This window comes from Chionomys nivalis, chromosome 18, assembly GCF_950005125.1.
Source record: "Chionomys nivalis chromosome 18, mChiNiv1.1, whole genome shotgun sequence".
NCBI lineage: Eukaryota > Metazoa > Chordata > Mammalia > Rodentia > Cricetidae > Chionomys > Chionomys nivalis.
Window position 1 is genome coordinate 58,828,426 of NC_080103.1, and position 27,351 is coordinate 58,855,776.

At 44.4% G+C, this 27,351-nt stretch overlaps 1 protein-coding gene across 2 annotated transcripts in view; it reads right to left on the minus strand.

The window, feature by feature from the left end:
* Positions 1–27,351, minus strand: part of Ak5 (adenylate kinase 5) — a 164,444-nt gene that overhangs the window by 33,072 nt on the left and 104,021 nt on the right. For both annotated transcript variants that reach the window (XM_057793433.1, XM_057793432.1), the window contains exons 9-10: positions 4,798–4,840; positions 1,585–1,629 (exon numbers count right to left, since the gene is read on the minus strand). In XM_057793433.1, the coding sequence (XP_057649416.1) occupies positions 1,585–1,629; positions 4,798–4,840 (88 nt within the window). The remainder of the gene's footprint in view (positions 1–1,584; positions 1,630–4,797; positions 4,841–27,351) is intronic.

Below are 27,351 nucleotides of genomic sequence, written 5' to 3' on the forward strand. Positions count from 1 at the left end.
AGCATGGCCTCCTCAGGGAAGCTGGCCTGGCCTCATGACCCACTTGACCAGATTACTCTCTTTTTCTTCTTTTTAACTCTTTTAATAACACTTCTCAGGGGATGTGATCGGTTAATTACTCTCTTCCTTAAGATGGGGTGTCTCGCTCCATTGCGGCCACAGTCCCCCTCAAATAGTTCATGTGTGAGTCCGGGAGCTCAGATGACAGCTCAGGTAGCTTTGTGATGAGGGTGAGAGCCTGGCACAAGGAGATGTAGTCCCAGACCCTTGTCTCCAGACTGCCACCAGGTTAGCTCTCAGCTTCTCTGGGCTTCATTCTCCCCACTGACAACGAGGGAGATTTCCCCCATAGATTCACAAGTTGGTGGGTGTCCCTAAGGTCAGCACACAGTTGATCTGGTTGTATTTCCCTGGGAATAACACCATTGTTTTCCCATTCCTGAAGAGGTAGGGAAACTTTCACTGTTTCGAAGTACAGAAAGATACTTTTGTGGAAAATGGACAAGGAGTGAGTACTTGCTAATATGTGTATACATATATTATATATACTGATATATATCATATATAATACTATATATTTTTTTTTGGATAACAAACAGGAAAGTGTACCTTTTGGGAGGCATTCTGACGACCTGACATGTTTTCACATATGTTGGAGAGGGCTGGGATTGAACCCAAGACTTTGAACATCATTGTCAAGAGCTCTTGTCGCTAAGCCACACCTCCATCTCCTTCCCAACCTTTTAAACTTTTGCATAACTGGTTCCTTCCTGTCCACAAGTAAAGTTAATCTCTACCCCATGATCTTGGCTAAGTCCCATAACTGTCCTGAGTGTCGACTTTCTAGTCTCTATAACAGAGATGGAGCAGGGCTGGGTCACCCAGCTATGACATGACTTGAGGATTATCTGCAGTGACCTGGAGCTTGGCAGGTGCACAGAAGGAGTTACTCTTATGGCATTTTATCCAACAAGTAGCTAGAAAGTATCACTCTACTGGGACATTAAAGAAATGAGTTTTTGGTGTGTGTGTGTGTGTATGTGTGTGTGAGTGTGTGTGTGTGTATGTGTGTGTGTGTGTGCTATTGGGGATCAAATCCAAGGCTTCACATATACTAGGCAAGTGCTCTAGCCTTGGGCTGTACACCCAGCCCCAAACTAGACTTTTTTTTTTACTGTGAACTGTGCAGAATATAGCGCGTGGCAAGGGAGGAATATTTTCAAATGTGGTCACCATGCATTTAGTTTTAATAGAGGGTTGGTAGTCAAATAGCAAAAGTGAGTGTTGGACTTTAGCACGCAGCAGCCCTTTGGCCTTGTATTTCACTCCACTGCTGCTACAGAGCTGAGCTCTGGGGCTGAGATTCCTACAACCCCGCCTTTTCTATGCTGAAAAGCAACAACGCAAAAAAAAAGTTTAAATAGCATATTTATGCATGCAACCATCTGGAAACCTCAGGGGTATTATTTTGGTCAAAAGAAGAACATGAATTCAAAGCAGGACAGAATGAGAGATGAATATAATTTTTCTGCTATTACAACATTATTAGCAACTGTATTAGCAAAGTTGAGAGCTATTACTCACCCATCAGGAAGATAATTTTACATTTCCTCAAATCCTCCATTAAGCCTTTAAAAGAAGAATAATTTAAATTATCGACAAGAAATACCACACTGACGCCCTGGTCCTACCCATGCTCTCCAGAGCTGAGCCCACAGGAATAAACAAGCTATGACCACCAGGGGGTAGTGAGTGTGGAGGCTTTCCCCTACCCAGGATTTTTATTTAACATAGATTTTTAATTCGAAGTGTAAAACTGATACCATCAAATAGTGTGACTCACATGGAAAGCCAACTTTTTGTCTGTTTCTTGTTGATGTGAAGATTTGTTTGTTTTTGAGACAGGGTCTCCCTGTGTGTCCCAAGCTGGCCTCAAACTCAGCTGAACTTCAAACCCTTCCTTCTTTTGCCTCAGCTCCCTGAGTGCTGGGATTACAGGTGTGCATTATGCCTGGATATAAAGCCAATCTTAAACTTTATATTTAGGTTTTTTTTTAAACATCCGGTTTGTTCTTTACTTTAAGATGCAGAACTTCTGTTTTTAAGGGTTTCATATGTGCACACAGAGCATGGATTGGATCCATTCCCACTCCCCTACTCCTTCTAGATCCATCCCACCCTGATCCAGTATTTCACATTTGCAACCATCCTGTTTAAAAAAGGAGAAATTAATATACAAGATGTCTAGAAGACAAAAATAGCTTATGGCTATCGTAGACAATGCCACTTTCTGTTTTAAGTTGTGATGTAAGGTTTCCTTTAAAATATCAATCTTTATTCATCGTGAGTCAGCGTGTAGAGCAGGACCAAACAAGAAGTTAATAGAACCGGTAGTACAGGGCGATAACCATGGCAGTGGAAACAAGCTCGGAATCTGGGGAACCACTGCGGGAGAGACGATTCGAGATGAGGAAAAGCATGAGAACATCCGGAGTCAGGGGGACCCTAATGGCTTCGCATTGCTGAGGGTTGGAATGGGGACTTCAGGGCACGTAGGTAGGTGCCACATTACTGGTCCTGCAAACAACAGGCTTGACCTACACAGGGGAGGGGTGTGGGGTGCTGGGGGGACAGGGAGAAAGACCGTGATTGTGCATTTTTACTAGGGTGTGGGACTGAAGGTTTCACACACGCTAGATAAGGAGTCAACTGCTGAGCTGTGTCCCCAGCCCTTAAAATCTATTATTATTATTATTTACTTTTTATATTATTATTATTATTATTATTTACTTTTTATATTTTCCTGCTTCTATGTTTGTGCACCACACGTGTGCACGGTGCCCACAGAAGCCAGAAAAGGCTGTCAGATCTCCCGAAACTGGAGTTATTGATGGCTGTTAGCTTCCACGTGGATGCTGGGAGCTGAACCCAGGTTCCCTGGAAAAGCAGCTAGGGCAGAGTCATTCTCCAGCCTATCCCGGTTCTTCAGGTTTTATTTTTTGTTGTTGTTGTTGTTGTTGTTTTTAACTTTTTAATATGGGGTGGGGTTTTACTAAGCAATGCAGGTCAGCCTTGAATTCACCTTGTAGCCCAGGCTGGCCCTGAACTTTGGGTATTCTGACTTGGCCCCCTAAAGAGCTGGGATTACAGGTCTTTGCCATGGTCCAGTTGATGTCTGGAATTTTTCATAAAGTCAGATACGGAGCATCCCTAATGTGTTCTACATCATCCCAGATTCCCTGAGCATCTTTGAATGTATTTGCAGTTTAGGAAGGTGACCATATTTACTGTGGTTATTTTCTTTGTTTTCAGGAGAGCTGATGTGGCTATACCCTATTTCAGTTTAAAAATTACTTTTTAGTTGAAAATCATGTATTCAATTACTACGTTGTATGATAATTTTCAGTGACTTGGGAGCATACTCATATAACAATACATAAAAATGTGACTATATTTATACGCACACGTAGATTTTCAACGGGATAAAAACAGGATGAAGATGATGTACTCAAGCGAGGCATGTGAGAATGTTCGGCACAAATGCCATTGGTCCTAGAGTTTTGGGTGGTTCTAGCTTTCTACCTTAAAATGCTTCTGCAGTGAGTGCTCTGATGCTATAACCAGGGATAAAGGAAAGTTCGTGCGGCAGCTGTCAATCCCATGTGCAGTGGAGACAGAGTTGGCTGTGGGCGGGGCCAGGTGATAGCTCTGTTACAGCTCGATTCTGGGCCTTCCCTGATGACGGCCACAATCATTTGGAGACTTATTTTCACACAGCTGCTGCTTCTGTTCTCATCGAATAACACCTTCTCTAGCCCTGCATGGGGCATTGGGGGTTAGGGCTGGGTTAATTTAAAAAGCCAAATCACTTGTGTGAGTTACAGCCAATACTATAAATCGATGTCTACAAACCATGGTGACATTCTTTCAAGTAGATAGGACAGAATGTGTTAACCTAGGCAATTATGAAGCTCATCTTCTGTAAACACTATTACATTCACAGCATCCCACATACAGCTAGCACGGAGTGGCTATTTTAGTTTTTAAGGGACATTTTTGAGATGTTGTCTCACGTATCCCAGGCTAGCCTCAAACTTATTATGTAGCTGAGGAGAATCTTGAACTTGATTTCCTCTGTCTCCACCTGTTAAGTACTGGGGTTACAGGTGTGGCCATCACATTGGGTTATGAAAGCCTGGACACTGAATCCAGCTACGAGCATGTTAGACAAGCACTCCCTGTCCTTTGAGACACTTTTAACATGATAAAAATGACCAAGTGGTACTACTTCAGGATGCGGGCTGGGCTGGCTCCCAATGGACACTGTAGCACAGTAACTGCTGTTATGGAAAAGAAATTCTGTTTCCAACTCAATTAGCAAAAATGGCACCTCTGATAAGCCCCATTGGCTGTTACTGCCACTGAGAAGGTTTTATGTTTTAATTACGTGTGAAGAATATTGAGCTGAAGAACGCTACTCTCTACTGTGTGACCTTACTACTCTGTAACACCCAGTGGGGATGGGACAGAGAGTGTGTCCAAACATCTTGACCAGAGCATCCACTTCTCACTGTGCTCCTTGAGAGTCACATTCTCTGGGCTGCTGGGCAATGCATGTCTTAGTAAGGATTCCTTTCGGTTCCTTGTGTGGACCAAGAAGTCGGCAAGCCATAGATTCCCAGGATAACTCATGTTAATTGGTCAGGGGAAAATGCTCTGTTGTTTTTAATCTTAGCTGGTATTAAACAAGGACAGCATATTTGAAGCTGTGTGTTCTGATTAGGGAAGGAAACTCACCTCCCGCCGTGTCCTCTCCAAACACATTTAGTTCATCATCGCCCTGTTTTGAAAATAATCATAGCATTAGATGGGAACATTAATAGACACGTTTAAGCTCCTTGTTAACGATAAATGTGGGACATTTGAAACAACTCCATTAAGGGAAGAACGTCCAAACACTTGTAAAGACAAGTAACAGAATTTCAGGCGTTACATTGTTGATCTGTTGGCAACCAGTACAGAATTCAGTCTCATTTTTTTGGTGCATAAATTATGTGTGGACAGAAGAGCTAGCTTCAAGACAACAAAATTCTTCAGTGTTAGAAGCTAACAGATAGGCGAGGTCACAGCTGTGTTATGAACACCCCCTAATTTAAGGTTAATGTTGGCAAAGTTTTTCAGCCAAGGCCCTGCAGTGAGCATGTTTGATGTGAGCCCCATTGTCCCTGGCCACAGTTACAGTTTGTTAGTTCTTATGGATAAAATGAGGAACGATCAAGTGACCGTTCTTTTCTCATGTTTATCTGTAAAACTCTCATTCCCCTTTGGCGAGGTCACTGTTTTCCTTCTAGAGCACCATGGTGTATCTGGGGGTCGGGTTTATGAAGAGTCATTGCTGAGAACTCCCAGCACCATCTACCTCGTTCCTATCTTGTTTTCCTACTTCCTTACCCACAGGTTACCACGTGTTCTAAACATCAGCTTGACACAGCCTAGAATCATCTCTGAAAGAGTCTTTTTTTAAAAAAAATATATATATATATTTATTTATTATGCATACCATGTTCCTCCTGCATGTACAACTCCAGGCCAGAAGAGGGCATCAGACCTCATTACAGATAATTGTGAGCTACCATGAGGTTCCTGGGAATTGAACTCAGGACCTCTGGAGGAGCAGGCAGTGCTGGATGTTTGCCTTCTCACTGGTGAACTTAAGCTGAAGAAACCCTTTCCTCTGCAAAGTTGCTGTTAGTCAGGACATTTTATCATAACAACAGAAACACTGCTAGAACAGCACATCTAGATGTTTCTATCCAGGTACATGAAAAAGTGACTTCCACATATCCAAGAATTTAAATATGTGTGTGTCAGTGTGTGTGTCAGTGTGTGTGTAAGCGTGTGTGTATGCATATTGTGTAAGCGTATGTATGCATGTGTGTCAGTGTGTGTATACACGTGTGCGTATGCATGTGTGTGTAAGCGTGTGTAAGTGTGTGTGTCAGTGTCTATGCATGTGTATAAGCATGTGTGTGTGCACGTGTGTGTAAGCACGCGTATGCATGTGTCTGTGTGTTTATGCATGTGTGTGTAAACGTGTGTGTGCGTGCATGTGTGTGTCAGCGTGCACTGCTCTTCTATTTTTGCAGTGTACTCTAGAGAAATTTCTGTTAATACAGGGCGTTCCCAGCATAGTATTCTTGGCTGTACAGTATCTATTGTGAGACTGGGAACATATTAATTTTTAACCTCTTTATTGATGAGCAGAGCTGTTCTCACTCTGACTGATTTAGGGAAGGTGGCTCAGTGAATAATCCATATAAAACCACTTCACACAAACATTCCTTCGGGGCAAGTTCAGGATTCCAAATTTGTGTTCACAGATTCAATGTATTTACAATTTTGATAGATTTTCTTTTCTTTTGCCAAGCTGGTCTCTGGAGAGGTTACAGTGCTCTGCAAGGACAGCATCCATGACACTTTCCCCAGACTTTTGCCTTTAATTCTCTTGGATGCCAGAGTCAGTTCCATGAGGTCACCTGGTTTCATGGATCCCCGAGGCAATGTGCAGGGAAAGCACTTTGTCCAAGTACAGGGCCTTGCCACTTTGAGAGTCTGAGCCTCGGGGCAGCTCTCCCGCTTGTCTTCTTGGATTTGCCCTTGTCTCTGGAGCTGCGGCTGTGACACAGGATGCTAAGTGGAGTGGTCATTCAGGGACACATTCACACTACTTAATCCTCCCTGTGAAGGGAAAGAACCTCAGAACTCCTCACAGACACTCACATTCTATAGTCCCTTACAGAAACTGTCACGTTCACAGTGGGGTCATGGCCATGAATCCACCCATTCCTGCCTTCCCTCCCCCTCTCCATTCCGAAGATGAAGGAACTGAGCAGCCTCTGGCTAGGTCACCAGGCCCCTGATGACGTCAGCAGTAGATTGAGACCCATGCCTTTCACAGTCGTGAGCAGCTCCACAGCTCCCCTCAGCAGAGCCGTCATGGCAGGTGTTGGTGGTCTTCTACTGAGCCCTGGACCGCTGACCTTAGCATTCAGGAGCCGGCACTCTGCCCTGTGAGCTGGGACGACGCTATGATACAGCTGGAACTCTGGAGCTCCCTCCATGATCAAGAAAGCTTGGACGGAGCAGGACCACCATACTGCTGAGCTTTGACCCCTGCACCATCCCAAGAGCAAAACCATTCACACCTTTGCATAAGAATCCCCTCCTCAGGTGCAGCTTGGAGGGAAGCCAGCCCACTGGACTCTTCCGGAGTAATGAATAGGCTTGTCCGAAATGCACACACTGTAAGAGGGGCACTAACACTGGGCGGAGAATGCCTGCTGATCAGAATCTGCTCTCCACTGGTCAGACACTTGTTGGATACGTCTAGGTGATGTCAAGAGGAAACCGAGTGCTCGCTTTGGCAGCACATATACTAAAAAAGAGGAAACCGAGTTCATACCCTCACTCTTCCACATCATTAGACTATACAATTATACACAGATGGGCTAAGCTGTGGCTCATCTTTCCTGCCTATGGTAGCATGTCTTGGGAGTTTGATCAAAGTTAATCTGAATCCCTAAAACAAGGGGCCACATTGAAAAAAGGCCCTCCTCCTCTCTAGCTGGCTTTTGGAGTTTAGCCTGTTTTTATCCATCGCTCTTATTCACAGCTCTGTGTTCTGTTTGCCTGGAGGCTTTGACTGAACCCCATTTTACTTCTATTAGCTCACTGGTTTCTAGGGCACAGAAGGAACTGTTATTTGTTCTTAGTAATGCCATGCATAGACATAAAAACCCAGATGAAGGAAATGTCTGATTGAGAGTACAGTTCTCCTGTGATTGCCAGTATATCTCACACTTCCAGGATAAATCTTCTGTAAGTAAAATTACAGGATCAGTGGCAGAGTGCTTTCTTAGAACACCCAAGGCCCTGGTTTTTATTCTCAGCTCCATAAAGTAAAATCAACCTTTTGCCTAGAATTTGTAAGGCCAACATTCAATTTAAAGCAAAATCAGTCAACTAAGCAACCAACTAACCAGCCAACCAGACAGATAGTCAGATAGCCAGAGAGCCAGTCAGACATACAGAAAGTCAATGATTCAACCAAACAGCCAGACAACCAACCAGCCAATCAGCTAACCAACCAACCAACAAATAAACCAACAAGTCAACCAATCAACCAACAAATAAACCAACCAGTCAACCAACCAACCAACCAACCAACCAACCAACCAACCAACCAACAATAAGTGCCAGGATTGTAGCTCCATGGTACAGTACTCTCTTGGCATGCAGATGGTCCTGAGTTTAGACGTCAGACATTGCAAAAATAGTGTTTATTTGAGTTGGGGATATAGACCTATGGTACAGTTCTTTTCTCGCAAAAGAAGAAATAAAGAAAAGGGAAGAAGGAGGGAAAAGAGAGAAGAGGAAGGAGGAGGAAAGGAAAAAGGAAAGGGAGGGTAGAAGGAAAGAGGAGTGGAGAGGGGAGGGTTAAGGAGAACTTGAGGGAATGGGATAGTAGAGATGGAGGAAGGACAGAGATGAGACAAGGAAAGAGATATCTTGATTGAGGGAGCCATTATGGGGTTAGCAGAAACCTGAATCTAGAGAAATTCTCAGGAATCCACAAAGCTGACTCCAATTAAGACCCTAAGCAATAGAGGAGAGGAGGCCTGATCTTAATTTGTCCTGTAGTTAGACCAATGATTATCTTTTTTTTTTTTAAAAGATTTATGTATTTATTTTGTTTACAGTGTTCTGTCTACATGTGTGTCTGCAGGCCAGAAGAGGGCACCAGATCTCATTACAGATGGTTGTGAGTCACCATGTGGTTGCTGGGAATTGAACTCAGGACCTCTGGAAGAACAATCAGTGCTCTTAACCTCTGAGCTATCTCTCCAGCCCCCAACTGATGATTATCTTAAATATCTTCATAGAACCTTCATCCAGCTACTGATGGAAACAAAGGCAGAGATCCACATTGGAGCACTGGACTGAGCTGCCAAAGTCCAGTTGAAGAGTGGGAGGAGTGAGAATATGAGCAAAGAGGTCAAGACCATGATGGGTTCATCCACTGAAACAGTTTACCTGAGCTAATGGGAACTCACCAACTCTAGCAGGACTGGGAAGGAACAAGCATAAAACCAAACTACTCCCTCTGAATGTGGTTGACAGTTACATGGCTGGGGCAGACTGAGGGGCTACTGGCAGTGGCACCAGGATTTATCCCTACTGCATGTACTAGCTTTTTGGGAACCTATTCTCTTTGGATGGATACCTTGTTCAGCCTAGATATAGTAGGGAGGGCCTTGGATTTTCCACAAAGCAATGTGCCTTACCCTCTCTGGGGGTTGGAGGGGGTGAGGTAGGGTGTGTGGAGGGAAAGGGAGGAGGGGAGGGAGTGGGAACTTGGATTGGTATTTTTAAAAAATGTAATAAATTTTAAAAAAAGAAAAAAGATGCTAGAGACCTCTGGAGGTACAGTCTTGCCTCTTTCCATGCTAAGTACATTTTACATGAAGGTGCTAATTTGGGGGTATCGGCTGGACAAGGAGGGAAGGTACAGTCTCATTCTGGACCATCTGCTGTGTTATTTATGGTCAGTTGCACTGAGGTTTCAGCCCCACTGAAGTGAGACTTGATAAATCCCACCGCTCTAACCACCAAAATTCTCCTGAGTGCTATGGATGCTTCTTTGGGTCTCTTACTGTGTTCATTCCATTCAGCCGGCCTTTTGTCATTTTGAGTCTGCATCGAGGAGTTGGCTTTATGGGTGCAGTGAGGCAAAGTGACTTTCCATAGCCTTCAATTAAAGGTTAGGGACATGCTATGGATAGCCTATTCTCTGCACTGACAAAGCATACATGTAGGATTTTATGTAAACATCATTCGCGACACACACACACATGGAGTCTAGAAGCTCCCTGCAGTGATGCAGTTAGTCCATAATGGCCTGAGAGCGAGGTTGTAAAGTCACTGATGCGGCTCTGCTTGCTGCCTGTTTCTGGCTCTCTCTGTGGAGCAGTGTGTTGATAACTGGTGGGAAATCGTTCACGACTCAACGGAAGGGCGCATCAGCTTGTTGTGTAAATGCTCAGAGAAACTCCGGCTTCTGGCACAGCTTGTTGTGGCTCCAGCTGCCATTCCCCAGCCGACCAACACTCTGCTTCCTATACCATGTGGACGTGCGGACGGACACAGATTTCCTACAGCTGCACTGGGGTGGGACCACCTGCAGGGGCTTCAGCTGATTGGCGAGAGGCGGCTTCCTCTGGGATAATGGAGCCTGAGCAGTTACTTCTCTTGTCATCAAGACCAAATGCCTGGTGCCGGTGGCCCTGTCAGAGGAGCAGCAGGGTGGCAACTGAAGTTCAAGGTGTCAGCCCCCAGGGGGAAACTCCCTGATGGCAAGGCTCTGAGACCACAGACCCCGGAATGTCTTCTGCTTTTGCTGGGCCTTTGCATGTTTGCCGCTGCCCTCTTTTTCTGGTATCTGGCGAGACATGAATGGGTGCAGGGAGATCCCCACTGCCTGTAATGTCGTGTGTTTATCTCATGGAAACATCCTGTTCTACTGGGCATTTTTACCTGAGGATTATTATGAAGACGATTTCTTCCTAAACTGTGCTGTCTGATAATAATAATGTTAGTTTAAATAGAGTTTTGATTATTAAAGATGTAAACAAGGAAGTGTCACACAGCAAGAACACATGAGTTTGCACTGAAGAGCATATAGACTGTGGCTTACGTTAATGATTAAGGAAAAGAACTGATCCCGGTCGCCCAGCTAGTTTAAATTTTTAAACTTTTAATCTTAATGATAGGGGATGTGTTCACAGGTTTTGGAGTATGTAGTAGATGAAACAAAGCTTTGAAAATAACTTAAAGTTAGACTAAGATGTTCTCATCAATTAACTTTGCAGCAAAAAACCCAAGAAGTCAATCTAAAGTTTAGAAAGGCACATAGTTGAGTGAGGAACTTGTCAAGGTCCAGGAACAAGAACAATGCAGTCCAGTTATCCTCAGCTGATGTTCCTTGCTAGGGTTGGCTGATGACCAGAGATGATGATTGCTTCCTTGTACCCATTTCTGCCCTCAGTCTCCTGATATAGGAAACTGTTGATGGATGGGTACGCACCCTAAAGATTTAAAGCAGAGCTGACTGAGAACACCTCGCTTCCCCACAAGGTGAGTCTGTAACAAGTTGCTTTGGTGTGAATGTACCTGGGTTCTTGGGATAATTTGGTTTTCACCTGTAATATGTAAAATGTTTAATCATGTAAGGGAGATGGAAAACATGCTGTTTTTTTTAACCTGTATTCATTACAATAATTTACTTGAAAAATAGACTGTAACCACATTGTAATTTGTATATTGCCTGAAGGATTTTGCTGAGGAATGTAAGCTGTGAGGGAAAGAATAAAGATGGGGTTAGAAGGCAAACATCAAGAATGAGAGAATTAGGAAAATATCAAGAGAGACAGATGGGGCGTTTCTGAATAGAGATAAGAAAAGCGAATGCAGAACACAGAAGAATAAAGAAGGGTGAGGTGTAGGTCTGGGAAGTACGGAGGAGCCAGGTTAGCCAGCATGGAGAAGTCACAGAAGCACACAGCACCAGGAGGAGTGAGGGTGGATTTCCTGGCTAATAGATGAACGGGAGGTGAATCACATCCATCAGGAAATTAAAGGAAATGATTATTTCTATGGGTACGGGTGGTTTGCCTGCCTGTGTCTGCGTACTGCATGCATGCTCTGCCCATGGAGGCCGAAGGAGGCATTCGATCTTCCAGAACTTCAGTTTTAGATGACTGTCAGCCACCATGTAGGTGCTGGGAATTGAACGCAGGTCCTGTGTAAGGGTGTAGTGATATCTCATTTGCATTTTAATAAATAAAGCTTGCCTGAAGATCAGAGAGTAAAACAGTCATCCTGGTCAGCCTAACAGACCAGGCAGGGGTAATACACACCTTTAATCCCAGTAGCCATAGAAACCGGGTTCACGCCTTTAATCCCAGCCCTAGAGAGGAATATAAGATGGGAGGAGACAGCTCTCAGACACTGTCTCATTCTGAGATTCCTGGAGGCAGGATCACCATTTTGGGCTGAGGTTGAGGTAAGAGCCAGTGACTGGCTGTTTTGCTTTTCTGATCTTCAGGTTGAACCCCAATACCTGTCTTTGTTTTGTTTTTGTTTTTGTATATAAATTGCGCTGCACAGGGGTAGCAAGCACTCCTGTAATGTCTGAGCCATCTCTCCAGCTTTCTTTGCTTTTGAGACAGGGTCTCCCTGTCTAGTCCTCGCTGACCTGGAACTTGCCATGCAGACTCACAGAGAGGAGTCTGCTTCCGCCTCTGGAGTGCTGTGTTCCAGGTGTGTGAGCCGCACTTCACTTCACTGAGTGATCCAACAGCGAATCTAAGCTTTACTACTCGGCCGAGAAGGGAGTTTTTGAAATCTCTTGTATCTCCAGCAGAAAAAGAAAAAGAAACCTCCAAATGTATAGGAAGTGGTATGTAATTTAGATACGCTCAAGAATTCAGTCTGCAGCAAGTCTCATTTGCTGTTTACTGAGGTGTGCACAGTGGGAGGCTTGCGCACCGTGAAGTACTGGTAAACAGAGACGGAAAAACTACAGTGTGCTCCTGACTAACCCTTCCCTGCTGCCCAAATTGCAGGCTCTCCATGCGAGCAGCTTTCAGAGGTTTCCAGGCTGCCCTCTTAGGAGTAGCGCTTTTCCTTTTAATGTATACATTGAAATGCGGGTGTTTCTAATCAACAATTTTAAGGAAAACAATTTCTCAGTAGACTATCGGTTCCTGACTTCATAGCCGTGTGTCGATGTCAACTCGCCTGTCTTCTAGAAGGTGCGGAAGGAACCAGCCTCACTTTCCCTCACACACTGTAGACGGCCCCTAAGAAGCTGGCGGGCTAAGGGGAGGGGCAAAGTTGTGGGTTCTTTTGGAAGGTTCACGTTGTTTATATTTGTATGTGTGCCTTGTGTGTTTGAATGTGTGGCATGTGTGGGTGGGTGCTGGCAGAAGCCAGAAGGGAAGAGAAGATCCCCTGGAACTGTTGTTACAGGTAGTTTGAAGAGCGCATCCTGGGTGCTCTCTCCAAGACAGCTGAGATGGTTAAGTGCTTGCTGCCTAAGAGGATTGGAGTTCGATCCTTAACACCCACTAAAGAGCCACTGTGCCTGTAATCCTAACGGAGGGACCGCAGGCGTCCTGGGGCTCGCTGGTCGGCTAGTCTTGCTGAATTGGTGACTTCCAGATTCAGAGATTCTGTCTCAAAAAACACTGTGTCAAGCAATTGAGGAGGACATTGCATGTTGATTTCTGGCCTCTACACATGCGCACATGGAAGGTCTAGGGCCTCGGAGAACGTCTCCCCAACCTCCTTTTCTTTGGGTAAAACTAAAGCTTTGTAGTTCTGACCACCTCAATTATCACCATCCCACACAGCTTCCCAAAGATCACTCCCGAATCATCTATAGTCTAGCGCTGTTGTGCACCAGCGTCTCCCGCCTCCACTAGTCTCCTACTTGAATGTTATTTTCCATTCCCTGAGAATCTGAGGGTGAGGTTGGGTAGAGAATGACACAGAGACAACGACAGTGGAGCGGAGGACTAAGGAGATGAGGACAACAACATCCAGGTTGCATCAGAGTGACAGGTCAAAGTGTTAGATCACAGACCTTCTCTCTCTCCCTTCCCCCACGGAAATCAGGCCAGCATCATCACCCCTTCCCTTGCAGCTCTCTCTTTCTGGGACAGAGAGTTGACAGGAAAGCATGCTGCCCCTCCTATGAAGCTGTAGGATATGAGTATGCTCCACTTAGTACCTGCCTTTTGGCATGTAGCCTGAACCCGACTAAGCCAGGGGATGTGGAGCCCATTTCACCTTCCTCACCCCAAGCACTTTTGAGTGAGAACCCCCTTTTATTTTCTCTAGAAGTGCAGGGTCTGTTTCTCCCTTCAGGCCCCTGTTGTATTGTACACAGTGGCCGCCTCTTCTGGTGCCTTCCCCCTTCAAGGCCTGATCATGACGGTCCACAGTCACGGGGCTCTCTCCTAGTAAGGCTCATTCTGAAGGTTGATTTCAGATCAGCTCCTTTCAACCAGATTGCGTTGAGGTGAAAGAACAAGTAGAGGTTTTATGAAAGAGATATTTTCTAGATTAGTATTTTTAATGAACAAGAAAATGAGCCCCATGTGGGGCAAATCATTCTATAATCTCACTATTTGGGAGGTGGAGTGTGTGTGTGTGTTCATGTGTGTGTGCATACATGTATGTGCGTGGGCATGCATGTGTTGATAGAAATTAAACATGCTAGGAAAGTATTCTACCACTAAGCTCCATACAGCTCTTGTAGTTTTGGAGATAGAATCTTTCTGTATGGCTGAGGCTGACTGGGAGCTCACAATTCTGTGACTCAATGCTCAGACAACAGAATGAAGCTGCGCAGAGGTTGAACTAACTCCTAGGTCATATTTCACAGCCCCATGTGCTCTGTTTCCTCCGTCGGTCACCTCCATCACACACACACACACACACACACCAGGAACAGACATGAGCTTGCCTGCATGTCCATGAAAGGACACGTAGAGGGATGTCTGACTCACCGTACTTGAGATCATCCCCTGCAGCCTGAGCCTCTGAGCTGGCTACCCAGTCAGATACAGACTGGTCTATTTATGCCCATGCCCACATGGACGTCTTTTCCTGGGGTTCATGTAAGAACCTGGTTTACACGACTGAAGGGGCTGAGGAGGCAAGCCTGACATTCACAGATGACTGTGAGTCTAGAGATAAGAGGTGGCACATTGAGTCTAGAGATAAGGTGTGGACATTGCTCCCTAGAACTTCTCTGGGGGACCTTCAACTGACTGAATAAGGCCACAGCAACTGGCGGTTGACACCAGTAATATCTACAAAACATTTTCTCAGCAAAAGCAGGCTCTTTGGAGAAGACGCCTGTAAGTTTTACACAGAACTGCAGTGATGCAGCTGCTGAGTCCCCCACACTCTTTTAAGGGACCCCTCAGATTCCTTGACTCTTGGAATTAGTCTTAGCTGGGTTAGTTTCTTTGGTATGTCGTCAGTACTCCATCTCAACTTGTTCCTATCTCCCCAGGAAAAGTCACTCGGTAGTGCCATACCTTAGCAAGGCTGACATATGAGTCTAAGCAGCACACACTGTAAATGGAGAAGTCTGCTGAGATCAGCCAATTGGGTGGAAATTGGTGGACATGCCCAGCTACACCCAGCCATGTGTCCCACCCATATCTGGAGAAATCACCAGGAGATGCTGGCTTACGCCCCAAGGTTCTAGGCAATGGCACAGTAGCAGTTAACAGAATCCCAGCTTCTTCTTTTGAGATGATACTTGAAAACCCCTCAGCCTAAGAATGATTGCCCTTTCTATTTCCACTCTGTATATATATACACACATACACATATATACATATACATATACATGTATAACACAGAAGTCATCTCCCAGCATGGCTTGCAGTGTGACCTCACGTGCTGGACCGCGAAGCCAGCCTTTAGAGCGCTTCTTTCTTTTCAGACGTTAGCACAGAACTCTGCAGGTGGTAAAGAGAAACATTCGCTGTCTTTTGAAAACGCCTTTGGGAAGAGTATTTTGGGAATATTTAAAAGGCACAGTGACATCACCAGGAATAGCACACATTCAACCAGTACCAAAACGCCGGCAGATGCAGGAGCCCGGGAAACTGGCCTGCCCCTTTCGACTGGGGCAAGTCCCTCACAGCATTGCGCACAACAAAGAAACGCCATGATGGCTAGAGAGGAGAAATGCTCAGACAAGGCTGGTCTGGGCCCCAGGGAACACTCAGAAGTGAGGACATTGCCAGTGGAAGGCAGGAGGCTTCCCTTTTCTATGACTAGGGACCAGAGTCTGCCCTCTAGGGATGGCTGCCCCCACACAGTTCCTTGCTGTGCACCACACAGACATTCTTGGCCATGGGGCTGCGTGGGTGTTGACTGCATGAGCCAATGTATGTGCCCCTAGCAGGCGCATGTGCTTAGAGAGGGCTTAGCCTGAATTGATGTAAAAATATCAACCCTTTTCATTTTAAATATTCAGAATCTAACATGAAGAAAACATGAGAATAAGAATAAATGAAAGGTCACAGCTTTTGCGAGCACACATCCATGGTTCCTGTCCGATGTTGCAGGACTCAGCTATCCCCCGTCATCTGGACGTGTGTTCCATTTCCCGGCTGAGGATTTGCTGGCTAACATGGCTCAGATGGATTCTCTAAGCTTTCGTTCTTTTTGGGAATGCAAGGTCTTGTGTACAGCCCAGGCTGGCCTTGAACTCTTGACCCTTCTGTCTGCCTCCTGACTGCTGGAGCCGCAATTACACAGGCGTGCACCACCATGCGCAGCTCCTAAGCCCTTGCTGACCCAGCCCAGTACTTTAGCTGCTTCCTGCACACACGTTCCAGAGTGGAAGCCACTGCTCCCGCCTCCTTCGTCGATGCAGATCAGGAGAAACACCATTCCTTCCCTCCGACGGTGGCCATGGTGTGGATCTACTGAGGTGTCAAGAGAAGGAGGCTAGGATGACTCATGGGAGAGGGCAGGACGGTCTTCTCAGAAATGCCCCGTGAATTCAGAGCCATCTTCTCCTGCAAGAGCTGCAAGTGAGGTCAGGGCCATCGGAAGGCAGGATCCTCGCCTTGGAGATGGGCACCCCGTTCCTTCTGGCTAGGAACTAGAGGCCTGCCTTAGGCGTGACTGCCCATACAGCTCACACTGCAGCTATCTGAGGGGCTACGGAAAGGTCCCAGAGGCAGGAGCCAGTCCCTCCCCTCAATGTCAATGTCCCTTCATAAGTTTTCCCTAGTGATACTAAAACAGAGAATAAAGAGACCTGACTAGAGGTAAGCATGGGAGGGGGGTTGCTGTAGGTTTCACACAATAATAGTTATTTTAGGAAAAATCAAGAATAGAATTACCATATGGAAACTAGATAACATATACATTTTTTCCCTGAAAACAATTTTATTGTTGTATGACTATATGGATATGTATGTTCTCAGGTGTGTGTGCATGTGCACATTTCTGCATGTGAACATAAGGAGGTCAGAGGTCAGCCCCAAGTGTCTTTCATCAGGTGCTGTCCATTTTCTTTTCTTGAGACAGGAATTTGCCAGTTAGGCTTGCCAGCTGGCCAGAGACCCCAGGGTATGACTGCCTCTACTTTCCCAGACTATAGGTACGTGCCATTATGTCCAGAGCTAGCCAGGACTATAGGTACGTGCCATTATGTCCAGAGCTAGCCAGGACTATAGGTACGTGTCATTATATCCAGAGATAGTCAGGACTATAGGTACATGCCATTATATCCAGAGATAGTCAGGACTATAGGTACATGTCATTATGTCCAGAGATAGCCAGGACTATAGGTACATGTCATTATGTCCAGCTGTTTTACATCCAGCTGTGTTACGTGGGTTCTGGAGACTGAAATCACATCTCAGGTGTGAGTGGCAAACACCACCCACTGAGACATCTCCCTAGGCTCCACCTTTCACTCCTGAACATCAACTTCACAATTTCCAGTGAAGGCATCAGCAGCCTTGGGCTCCTGGGGTGAGTTCCCTGCCCTGCTCCACTCACTTCTGCGCAGTATGCCCTACAGAGCAGAACGCAGGGGTAGATAGAGGATTCCCGTGGCTGTGAAGCAGGGATCAGAAAGGCAGGAAACAGAGGTTCCAGGGTGGGTGGACCACAGCCCTGGCAGTTAGAAGACGCTGTCACCCAGTACTTGGACTCAGAAGACTCCGTGTACTCAGCCATATGCATGCATGAATAGCTGAGGAATCGGGGTGTTATTTTCCAGGCAGGAGCGTGACTCCACACAGAAAGTCACTGTTTGCTTCGTGCTGACAGCTAAGAGGGTGCTGTTGACAGAAATTGTTGCTTTTCTCTCTAAATGTCCTTATTTTGTATTTCAGGTCTTTACGTAATGAAGGATAATTTCATTTCTATGATATGTAACACTGTGGTATATTAGCAAAAAAATGTTGGGTTTGGGTTTAAACTCCGCTGAGGGCTCCTTGGAAAGGCGAGAGGACCTCCATCCAACACTGAAGATTTGTCTGTGCAGTACTGGCTGGATCTGGGGGCAGATGGCAGACACAACATATCCTCACGACTCCTGTCCTCTTGGACTTTGGTGTCTACCTGAAGAGCGGCGCTGCTCAATCCATAAGTAATGCATTTCCAAAGGACTGTATAATAGATGCAGATTTCCCAGACTATGAAAATGAGAGCTTTGATCTGAACTGCGGTTGAAGACTGGACTCAATTGGTCAATGGGGACGAGAAGGGAAGGTGGTGGGGAGAAGCACACATGTACTAGGAAGAGCACTCTGGAGAGACAAAGGAACCCTGGGGAGGCTGGGGCTCAGAGCGGGCATGTGGATGGCTGGGGGTACAGTGAGGTGCCTGGCAGAGGGGGTCGTTGAACATCAACAACAGAAAGAAAGACCCAAGGATAGATAGTAACCCGAGAAGTGACATCTTCAGTCTGGGGGTGTCATAGAGACCGTTGTGTGTGGAGAGAGCACCGGAGGCTCCAGAGGGCAGTTGGTTGCTCTAAAGTGAGATTCCAGCTTATCCTGTAAGCACTACATCCCTGTACGCATATAGAGCACCACTGTATCCTGGGTCTTAGAGTATCGGGGCAGAGCTGTTTGTCATTCATATCTTGAGAGTCACATCTCTTAGCGAAGGTTACAGGTGTGGGCTCCGACCCAGGATTAGCACCCACTAGGTACTCCTCCTGGGCTGTAAGCTGCGCCCAGGCTTGCTCCTTTGGGTTCTGCCCGAGGGTCCAGCAATGGAGTCTAGGTCTTCGCACACATTACCAAAGAGCTTTCTGAGACAACATCTGACGTCCTGGCTTCTCACCTCAGTGACAGCTCTAGCATTCAGCTCCGTGGAAAGTGTGTACAGATTTGCTGATTAAAATGCAGAAGAAACACCCTAGGAAAAGTCTGGGGAAAACAATTTACTAAATATATTACTTTCCTTCCCCCTCTTCATCGTCATCATTTTTAAAAGAATGTTAAGCTCAACAGTAAGCATAATAAGTACACTTTTTTCCCCACTTAATTGAGTGGTTACCATGGTAACTTGAGAACCGACTACTCATTGCCTTCAATGAATTTCAGACACACATTTATTTTTTTCATCTGTTTAAAGTTGTAGCATGCTGTTAGGAAAGGCCCTCTTGAGCTGTGCCCCCCACACACACTTTGAGGTCAGCATCCCTTCACTATGGGACCCAGAAATGGCAGCATTTCATTTCTCTGGGTAAGAAAGCTATAACCTGGGGAGGGATGTGTTGGAAAAGTCCCTAGGTGTCAGATCTGCAGCCAGCACTGGAGAAGCCTTGCCATCCTCCCAGAAGCCTTTTTTCTTGATGGACATCTTCTGGAGGCCATCTCCAGAACGGAACTATGGTGTGAGGACAGGGACCCTGCAGTCCACTCTCCACTGCTCTCCAGGATCTTCTCTTCCCATTCTTCCTTCTGCTTCTGCCCCACCCAATACGTCATCTACCCCAGCTTCTCCGCTTGCCTAATTGTTACTGTGGAACAAGGGAGATGGCTTACACAAACCCTAAAGCAATCAAATGTAACACAAATAATAAAAACCCAGAGACAGATATTGGGGTGCAACCTCAAGATCAGAATAGCAAAGCAGTCAGCCACTGGCTCTTACCTCTACCTCAGACTGAAAATGGGCTATCCCGCCTCCATGAATCCTCAGATTAAGACTGAGAGTGAGACCTAGCTATTCTTGTTTTATATTTATATTATATATGTCTTTGATTCGATGTCCTCCTGTCTGTTTTTATGCCAAACTGACTGTTTTCAGTACTGTAGCTCTGTAGGAGAGTTTGAAGTCAGAGATTGTGATGCCTCAAGAAATTCTTTTATCATCAGGATTGTTTTGGCTATCCTGGGTTTTTTGCTTTTCCATATGAAGTTAAGTACTGTTCTTTCGAGGTCTGTGAAGAATTTTGCTGGGCATTGCGTTGAATCTGTAGATTGCTTTTGGTAAGATTGCCATTTTTACTATGTTAATTCTACCTACCCAAGAGAATAGAAGATCTTTCCACTTTCTGGTGTCGTCTTCAATTTCTTTCTTCAAAGATTTAAAGTTCTTGTCATACAAGTCTTCCACTTGTTTGGTTAGAGTTACTTTGAGATATTTTATACTATTTGTGGTCATTGTGAAGGGTGCTGTTTCCCTGATTTTTTATTCAACCCATTTATCACCTGTATATAGGAGAAGTAATTTTTTTTAGTTAATCTTGTATCCTGTTATATTACTGAAGGTCTTTATCATTTGTAGGAGTTCCCTGGTAGAATATTTGGAATCACTTAGGTATACTATCATATCATCAGCAAATAGCAAAAGCTTGACTTCTTCTTCTTTTCCAATTTGTATCCCCTTGATCTTCTTTTGTTGACTTACTGCTCTAGGTAGAATTTCAAGAGTGGACAACCTTGTTTTGTTCCTGATTTCGGTAGGATCACTTTCAGTTTCTCTCCATTGATGTCAGCTATTGGTTTGATGTATATGGCATTTATTATGTTTCAGTATGTTCCTTGTATCCATGCTCTCTCCAAGACTTTTATCATAAAGGGTGTTGAATTTTGTCAAAGGATTTTCAGCATCTAATAAGCTGATTATGTGGCTTTTTTCTTTCAGTTTTTTTTATATGACAGATTGCATTGACAGATGTTCATATGTTGAACCATCCCTGCATCTCTGAGATGAAGCCTACTTGGTCATGGTAGCTGATTTTTCTGATAGAATCTTGGATTCGACTTATATTTTATTGAGTGTTTTTGCAGTAATGTTCTTGAGGGATATTGGCCTTTCTTAGTTGTGTCTTTGTGTGGTTTGGATATCAGGGTAACTGTAGCCTTGTAAAAAGCATTTAGCAATGCTCCTTCAGTTTCTATAGTGTGGAACAATTTGAGAAGTATTGGTATTAGTTCTTCTTTGAAATTCTGGTAGAATTCTGTACTGAAACCAGCTGGCCCTGGGATTTCATTGGTTGGGAGACTTTTGATGACTGGTCTATTTCCTTAGCAGTTATATGTCTATTTACTTTGCTTATCTGGTCTTGGTTTAATTTTGGCATGTGGTAATTATCCATTTCTTTTAACCTTTCCAATTTTGTGGAGTATAGGTTTTTGAACTAAGACTTGATGATTCTCTGAATTTCTTCCATGCTGTTGTTATGTCCCCCTTTTCATTTCTGAATTTGTTAATTTGGATATTTTCTCCTGCCTTTTGGTTAGTTTGGATAAAGGTTAGTCTATTTTGTTGATTTTCTCGAAAAACCAACTCTCTGTCTTATTAATTCTTTGTATTGCTTTCTTTCTTTCTATTTTGTTGATTTCAGCTCTCAATTTGATTATTTCCTGTCATTTAGTTCTCCTCAGAGAGCTTGCTTCTTTTTGTTCTAGAGCTTTCAGGTGTTCTGTTAACTTGCTTTTTCCATTTTCTTTACGTAGGCAATTAGTGCTATGAACTTTCCTCTTAGCACTGCTTTCATTGTGTGCCATAGGTTTCGGTATGTTGTATGATCGTTTTCATTGAACTTTAGGAAGTCTTTAATTTCTTTCTTTATTCTTTCCTTGACCCAGTGGTGATTAAATTGAGCATTGTTCAGTTTCCATGAGTTTTGTGGGTTTTCTGCAATTAGTGTTGGTGTTGAATTCTAACTTTAAGCTCTAAGTGGAGACTGCTTGTCTGTTTCCTGGCCTCCCAGACTCGAATAATCACACAGAAACTATATTAATTACAATGCTATTTGGCTGATGTTTCAGGCATATTTCTACCTAGCTCTTACATCTTATATTAACCCATTTATATCAATCTGTGTATCAGCAAGAGGCTGTGGCCTACTGGTAAGGGTTCAGAGTCTGATTCCTTTGGCTACCACGTGGCTTCTCTTTGCCTCCACCTACTCTCCCTATCTCTATCTCTTCCAGCCTGACTTTACTCTGCTAAGCCATTGGCTGAAACAGTTTTGTTCATTACCCAATAAAAGCAATACATATACAGAAGGATGATGATCTGATAACTCACAGAGGGTTATTCCAATTTTTTTGTATCTGTTGAAATTTTGTATCTGTTGCTTTGTTCCAGATTATTTGGTAGATTTTAGAGACAGATACATGAGGATCTGAGAAGAAGGTATATCCTTTTGTGTTGCGGTGAAATGTTCTATAGATGTTTGTTAAATCCATTTGAGTCACAACATTTGTAAGTTCCTTTATTTCTCTGTTAAGTTTCTGTCTGGCAGACCTGTCCAGTGATGAGAGTCGGGGTGTTGAAGTCTCCCACTATTAGTGTGTGGATTAAGCTTTAGTAATTTTTTTTTCAAATGAGGGTTCCCTTGTGTTTGGAGCATAGATGTTCAGATGAAGAATGAGACTTCCTTTTGATGGATTTTTCCTGTGATGAAGAGGAAATATCCTTCTTCATCTTTTTTGACTAATTTTAGTTTTAAGTCTATTTTGTTAGATACTGTGATAGCTACACCAGCTTGTTTTTTAGGTCCATTTGATTTGAAAATATTTTCCCAACTATTGATTCTGAGGTAATATCTGTCGTAGTTGAGGTGTGCTTCTTGTATGCAGCAGGATGAGTTCTGTTTTCATATCCGATCTGTTAACCTGTATCTTTTTATAGGCAGATGGAATCCATTGATATTAAGGGATATTAATGACCAGTGATTGCTAATTCCTGTTATTTTTGTTTTTGTTGTTGTTGTTGGTATTGTGTGTGTTTTCCTTCTTTGGGATTTGCTGCTGTGAGATCATCTATTGCCTGTGTTTTTGTGGGTGTAGTTAACTTCCTTGAGTTGGAGTTATTCTTCTAGTACTTTCTGTAGGTCTGGATTTGTGGATAGGTATTGATTAAATTTCGTTTTGCATGGAATAGCTTGTTTTTTTCTGCCTATGTCAATTTAAAGCTTTGCTGGATATAGTAGTCTGGGTTGGCATCCATGTCTGCATAATGCCTGACCAGGACCTTCTGGCTTTCATTGTTTCCATTGAGAAGTCAGGTGTAATTCTGATAGGTCTGCCTTTATATGTTAATTGACCTTTTTCCTTTGCAGCTCTTAATATTCTTTCATTATTTTGTATGTTTAGTGCTTTGATTATTTTGTGGTGAGGGGACTTTTTTTTTTTTTTGGTTCAGTCTATTTGGTGTTCTGAAAGCTTTTTATATTTTCATAGGCATGTTCTCCTTTAGGTGGGGAACATTTTATTCTATGATTTTGTTAAATATATTTTCTGTGTTTTTGAGCTGGACTTCTCATTCTTCAATTCCTATCATTCTTAGGTTTGGTCTTTTAATGGTGTCTCAGATTTCCTGGATATTTTGTGTTAAGAATTTGTCGGATTTAACATTTCCTTTGACTGAAGAATCTATTTCTTCTATCATATCTTCATCACCTGAAATTCTGTTACATCTCTTGTATTCTATTGTTTTTGCTTGCTTCTGTAGTTCCTGATCATTTACCCAGATTTTCTGTTTCCAGATTTCCCTCAATTTGTGTTTTCTTTATTGCCTCTATTTCATTTTTCAAGTCTTGAACCATTTCTTTCACCTGTTTGTTTGTTTTTTCTTAGTTTAAAGGTTTTTCTTTTGACTTCTTCCAATTTTTTGTCTTTTCCTACACTTCTTTAAGGGAATTTTTCTTTTCCTCTTTAAGGGCCTCAATCATCTTCATAAAGTTATTTTTAAGGTCATTCTCTTCTGCTTCATCTGTATTGGGATGGTCAGGTCTTTTTGCTGTAGATCCACTAGTTTCTGGTGTTGCTATATTGCTCTTTATGTTGTTGAGTGTATTCTTACTCTTTTGTCTACCCATCTCTTCCTCCAATTGGAACAGGTAGAGCCTGTGTTTCAGAAGGGTCCCTTTTCCTCCAACTGGTGTAGTTGGGACCTGTGGCTGTGTTGAGTGCTCCTTCAGGTATAAGCAAGGCAAAGCCTTCAGTGATCACTCCTTCAGGTGCCTATGGGCCCAAGGGTCAAATGGTTGCTCCTCCAGGTGCAGCTGTTGCTACGGCTCTGATGGTTGCTCCCCCAGGTGCAGGCAGGGCTGAAGCTGAGGTTCCTGTGGTCAGACAATTTCTGGAGACCACTGTTGTTGCCGCGGCCCACTGTGCTGCTGAGTTGTCTCTAGGTGGCCTGGCCTGCCTGCCATGCTGCTGAGGCTTTTCCTGGCAGCCTAGCTTGCCCAATGCACTGCTGATCTCCCTTCCTACCCTTGATGGTTCTCCCACTTGTCAGTCCTTATGTCTTTGTGTGTCGAAGTCCTTTCCAGAAAGGTTTTGTCTTTTTATCTATTTTGATATATTCAGTCTGTTTTCTCTAACAATTTTAAAGTTTTAGGTTTTATATGAAGATCTTTGAGCCCATGGTAATAGCTTTTTGTGTATGGTAAGAGATACGAGTCAGTTTTATTCTTCCGTATGTATATAGTCAGTTTTTCCACCACTTTCAAGGAAACCACCTTTTCCCCCAATGTGTTATTGACACTTTTGTTAAAAATTAGGTAGTTGTGGCTATGTGGGCTTAGTTTTTTAGTCCTTTCTTTGATTCTATCTGTCTCTGTGAATGATTTGGTAACAGTACCAAGTTGAGACTTTACCCACCATGGGAATAAGTGATAACCAAGTGTGTTGTAATTTCATGTAGTTATGTTACCACACAGTCAAAATGCACCTAGCAATCTGCATTATCAACACAGACTGAAGAAAAGCACCAAGTTGCATGGGATAGGGACGACATAGGCACTTATAAGGGATTGAATATGTAACAAAACGACACTTACAAGGCTTAGGAACACATTATCTCACAGCCAAAGAATGGTTTCTGTATGCGTGCCTGCCACACACCAGGTGTTTTAGGTATCATTGATAAGAGATGAAGTTCCTGCACCCCTGGTTCTGACATTACAGGTGCAGTGGAAACAGGAGGACAGGTGTAGGACTGATCAACCCTGCACTGAGAGCAGTGGATGCCTCCAGAGGCTGGGACCAGGAAGTGATACACAGAGGTTTTCTGCCGTCTGCAGTTTTGTGTGCGTGGTGCAGTGTTCATGGTGCAGCGGTGCACAGAGCTGCCTTCCAGCTGTTTGCAGCTTTAATTCTTAACTCTGGGGTGGGTAAATGATGCTTCCAGATTCATTCTCTATAACGTTTAGCCTTTCTGAAATGCCCAATGAATACGGATTTACATTTGTTTCCTGGTTTTGCTTCTACAATTTTCTTTTGCTCCAATAAAAACACGCTCCCCCTACAGACAACAGTGAGGTCACAGGGAGATTAATGAAGGTGTTCCAAGCACAAGATGTATTAAAAAAGCCTGTGTGCTTGGGAATGGCACGGTGTCTTGATATTTTCTCTGGAAGGCTGCGGGCAGCACTTAGAGGCATGGAATCAAGATAGATGGTGAAGCCAATCATTTCCCAGGAGGCTCTGCTGCTCACCCTAGAGCGCTGACCTCAGATGACCATAGGTGGCTGGGTGTCAGAGCAAAAGCTTACTGGCCAGTGGGCTGCAGATATTCGGGCATTCTATGTGTTCTGCAATCCAAGCCGCAGAGCCGAGAACTGCATCAGATTTAACAAAGGAACAAGGTTCTAGAACTCACTCCCCAGTGCTCCCACTGCTCCCATTTGTGGAGTACATGTTGTGTGGCAGCCACTGGTGACAGAAGGCATCCCATGTTTTATGACAGGCAAACAAATATTATGACTTAAGGTGTCACGGGTCCTTGAAAAAGATGAACAAACCATGATTGTTAGCTTTTTTTCTTTTGAGAAAGGGTCTCACTACATAGCCCAGTTGGGCCTGAAATCACTCTGTAGACCAGGCTGGCCTCGAACTCACAGAGCTCCACCTGCCTCTCCCTCACTGTTGCTGGGATTACAGGCGTGCACCACCACTTTGACTGACGGAGCATGTTAGTAAGCGAAGGGCTTCCTCCAGGAGCCTGGCCACTATGGCCACAATCAAGGCTCTCAAGGAGGGGGTAATGGGGCTGAGGAAGCTTCTCTATGAAGGGGAGAGACTGTAAAGGAGAACTCTGCCCAGTGATGACTGCAAATACCTTGGTGTGGCCGGACCAGTCACAGGATGAGCGTGGAGAGCAACGGAGGGGCCCAATTCTCATTCACAATCCCCTGGGTTGCATTAAGCAATTTTGAGGTCAGGGAAGAGTAAGGAGGGGTTTAAAAGAGCAGACCACCATAGTTGGCTTCCTTTCATAGCAATCATTTCGTGTGGTACGAAGACTGAAGCAGAAAGACTGGTTAGCGGTGTCAAGCAGGAGGACAGAGAAGTTGCTCAAGCAGACAACTGGAGAGGACGGGAACCGTTGCTGCATAGGACACCTGATTACCTACCTGGCTGAATGGAGGTGGGAGGGAGGGAAAGGAGAGAGACTAGGAAGCACCTCAGTTTCTGGCTTGGGCAGCTGGGGGAATGGTGGTATCCTTCCCAGAGATAGAGGAAACAGAAGGAAGGGCAGGTTTTGTGGGGGACGATGGTTTTGGATGTGTTGAGCTAAAGATGCACATGGGAGATCCAACCAGTGCTATTTGGTGGGTAGGTACCTGCGACAGGAGCTCACCAAGGGGCTCCGTGAAGCCAACCCTCTGAGAGGAGAGGGTATGCCGTCAAGTGGAAGGGGCCACAGACAGGACGCTGGGCAAGTACCCGAGGAATGGATCAGTGCAGAGTTTGCCCGGGAAATGAAAACTGAGCAAGTAAAAATAGGGGGCTGTGGGGCTAGAGCCTTAGGCTAAGACCAGGAGCCTTGCTGTCCAGTCTGACTGGGGCTCACGGACCTCTCTGGACACACAAATGCTCCTTTTTGTATCCTCTTCACATCATCTGGGTAGAGTTACTGATTGCTACCAAATACATGGTGAGTTCATATTTGGCTAAAGTTCATTCCTCAAGTCCCCCGGACCCTCAGACATCCATGAACTCTTTGGAAGTCACCCATAAAAGGCCCTCTGGGAAGAAGGCAATTGGATTTTGATTGATTTAGTGTTTTAGCACAGCTCAGCCTATTGTTCTTGACTCTTCTTCCCAGATTTGACTTTTGTTGACTGTTGTGACCTTGCATTAACTACCTAATTTCTCCATGCCTCAGCTTCCAGATAGTAAAACAAAACAGTCACATCTATTCCTAGGGATAAAACCACCTGAAAGAAGTGAAGGATCGAAGATCGAGGAACATCAGACACTG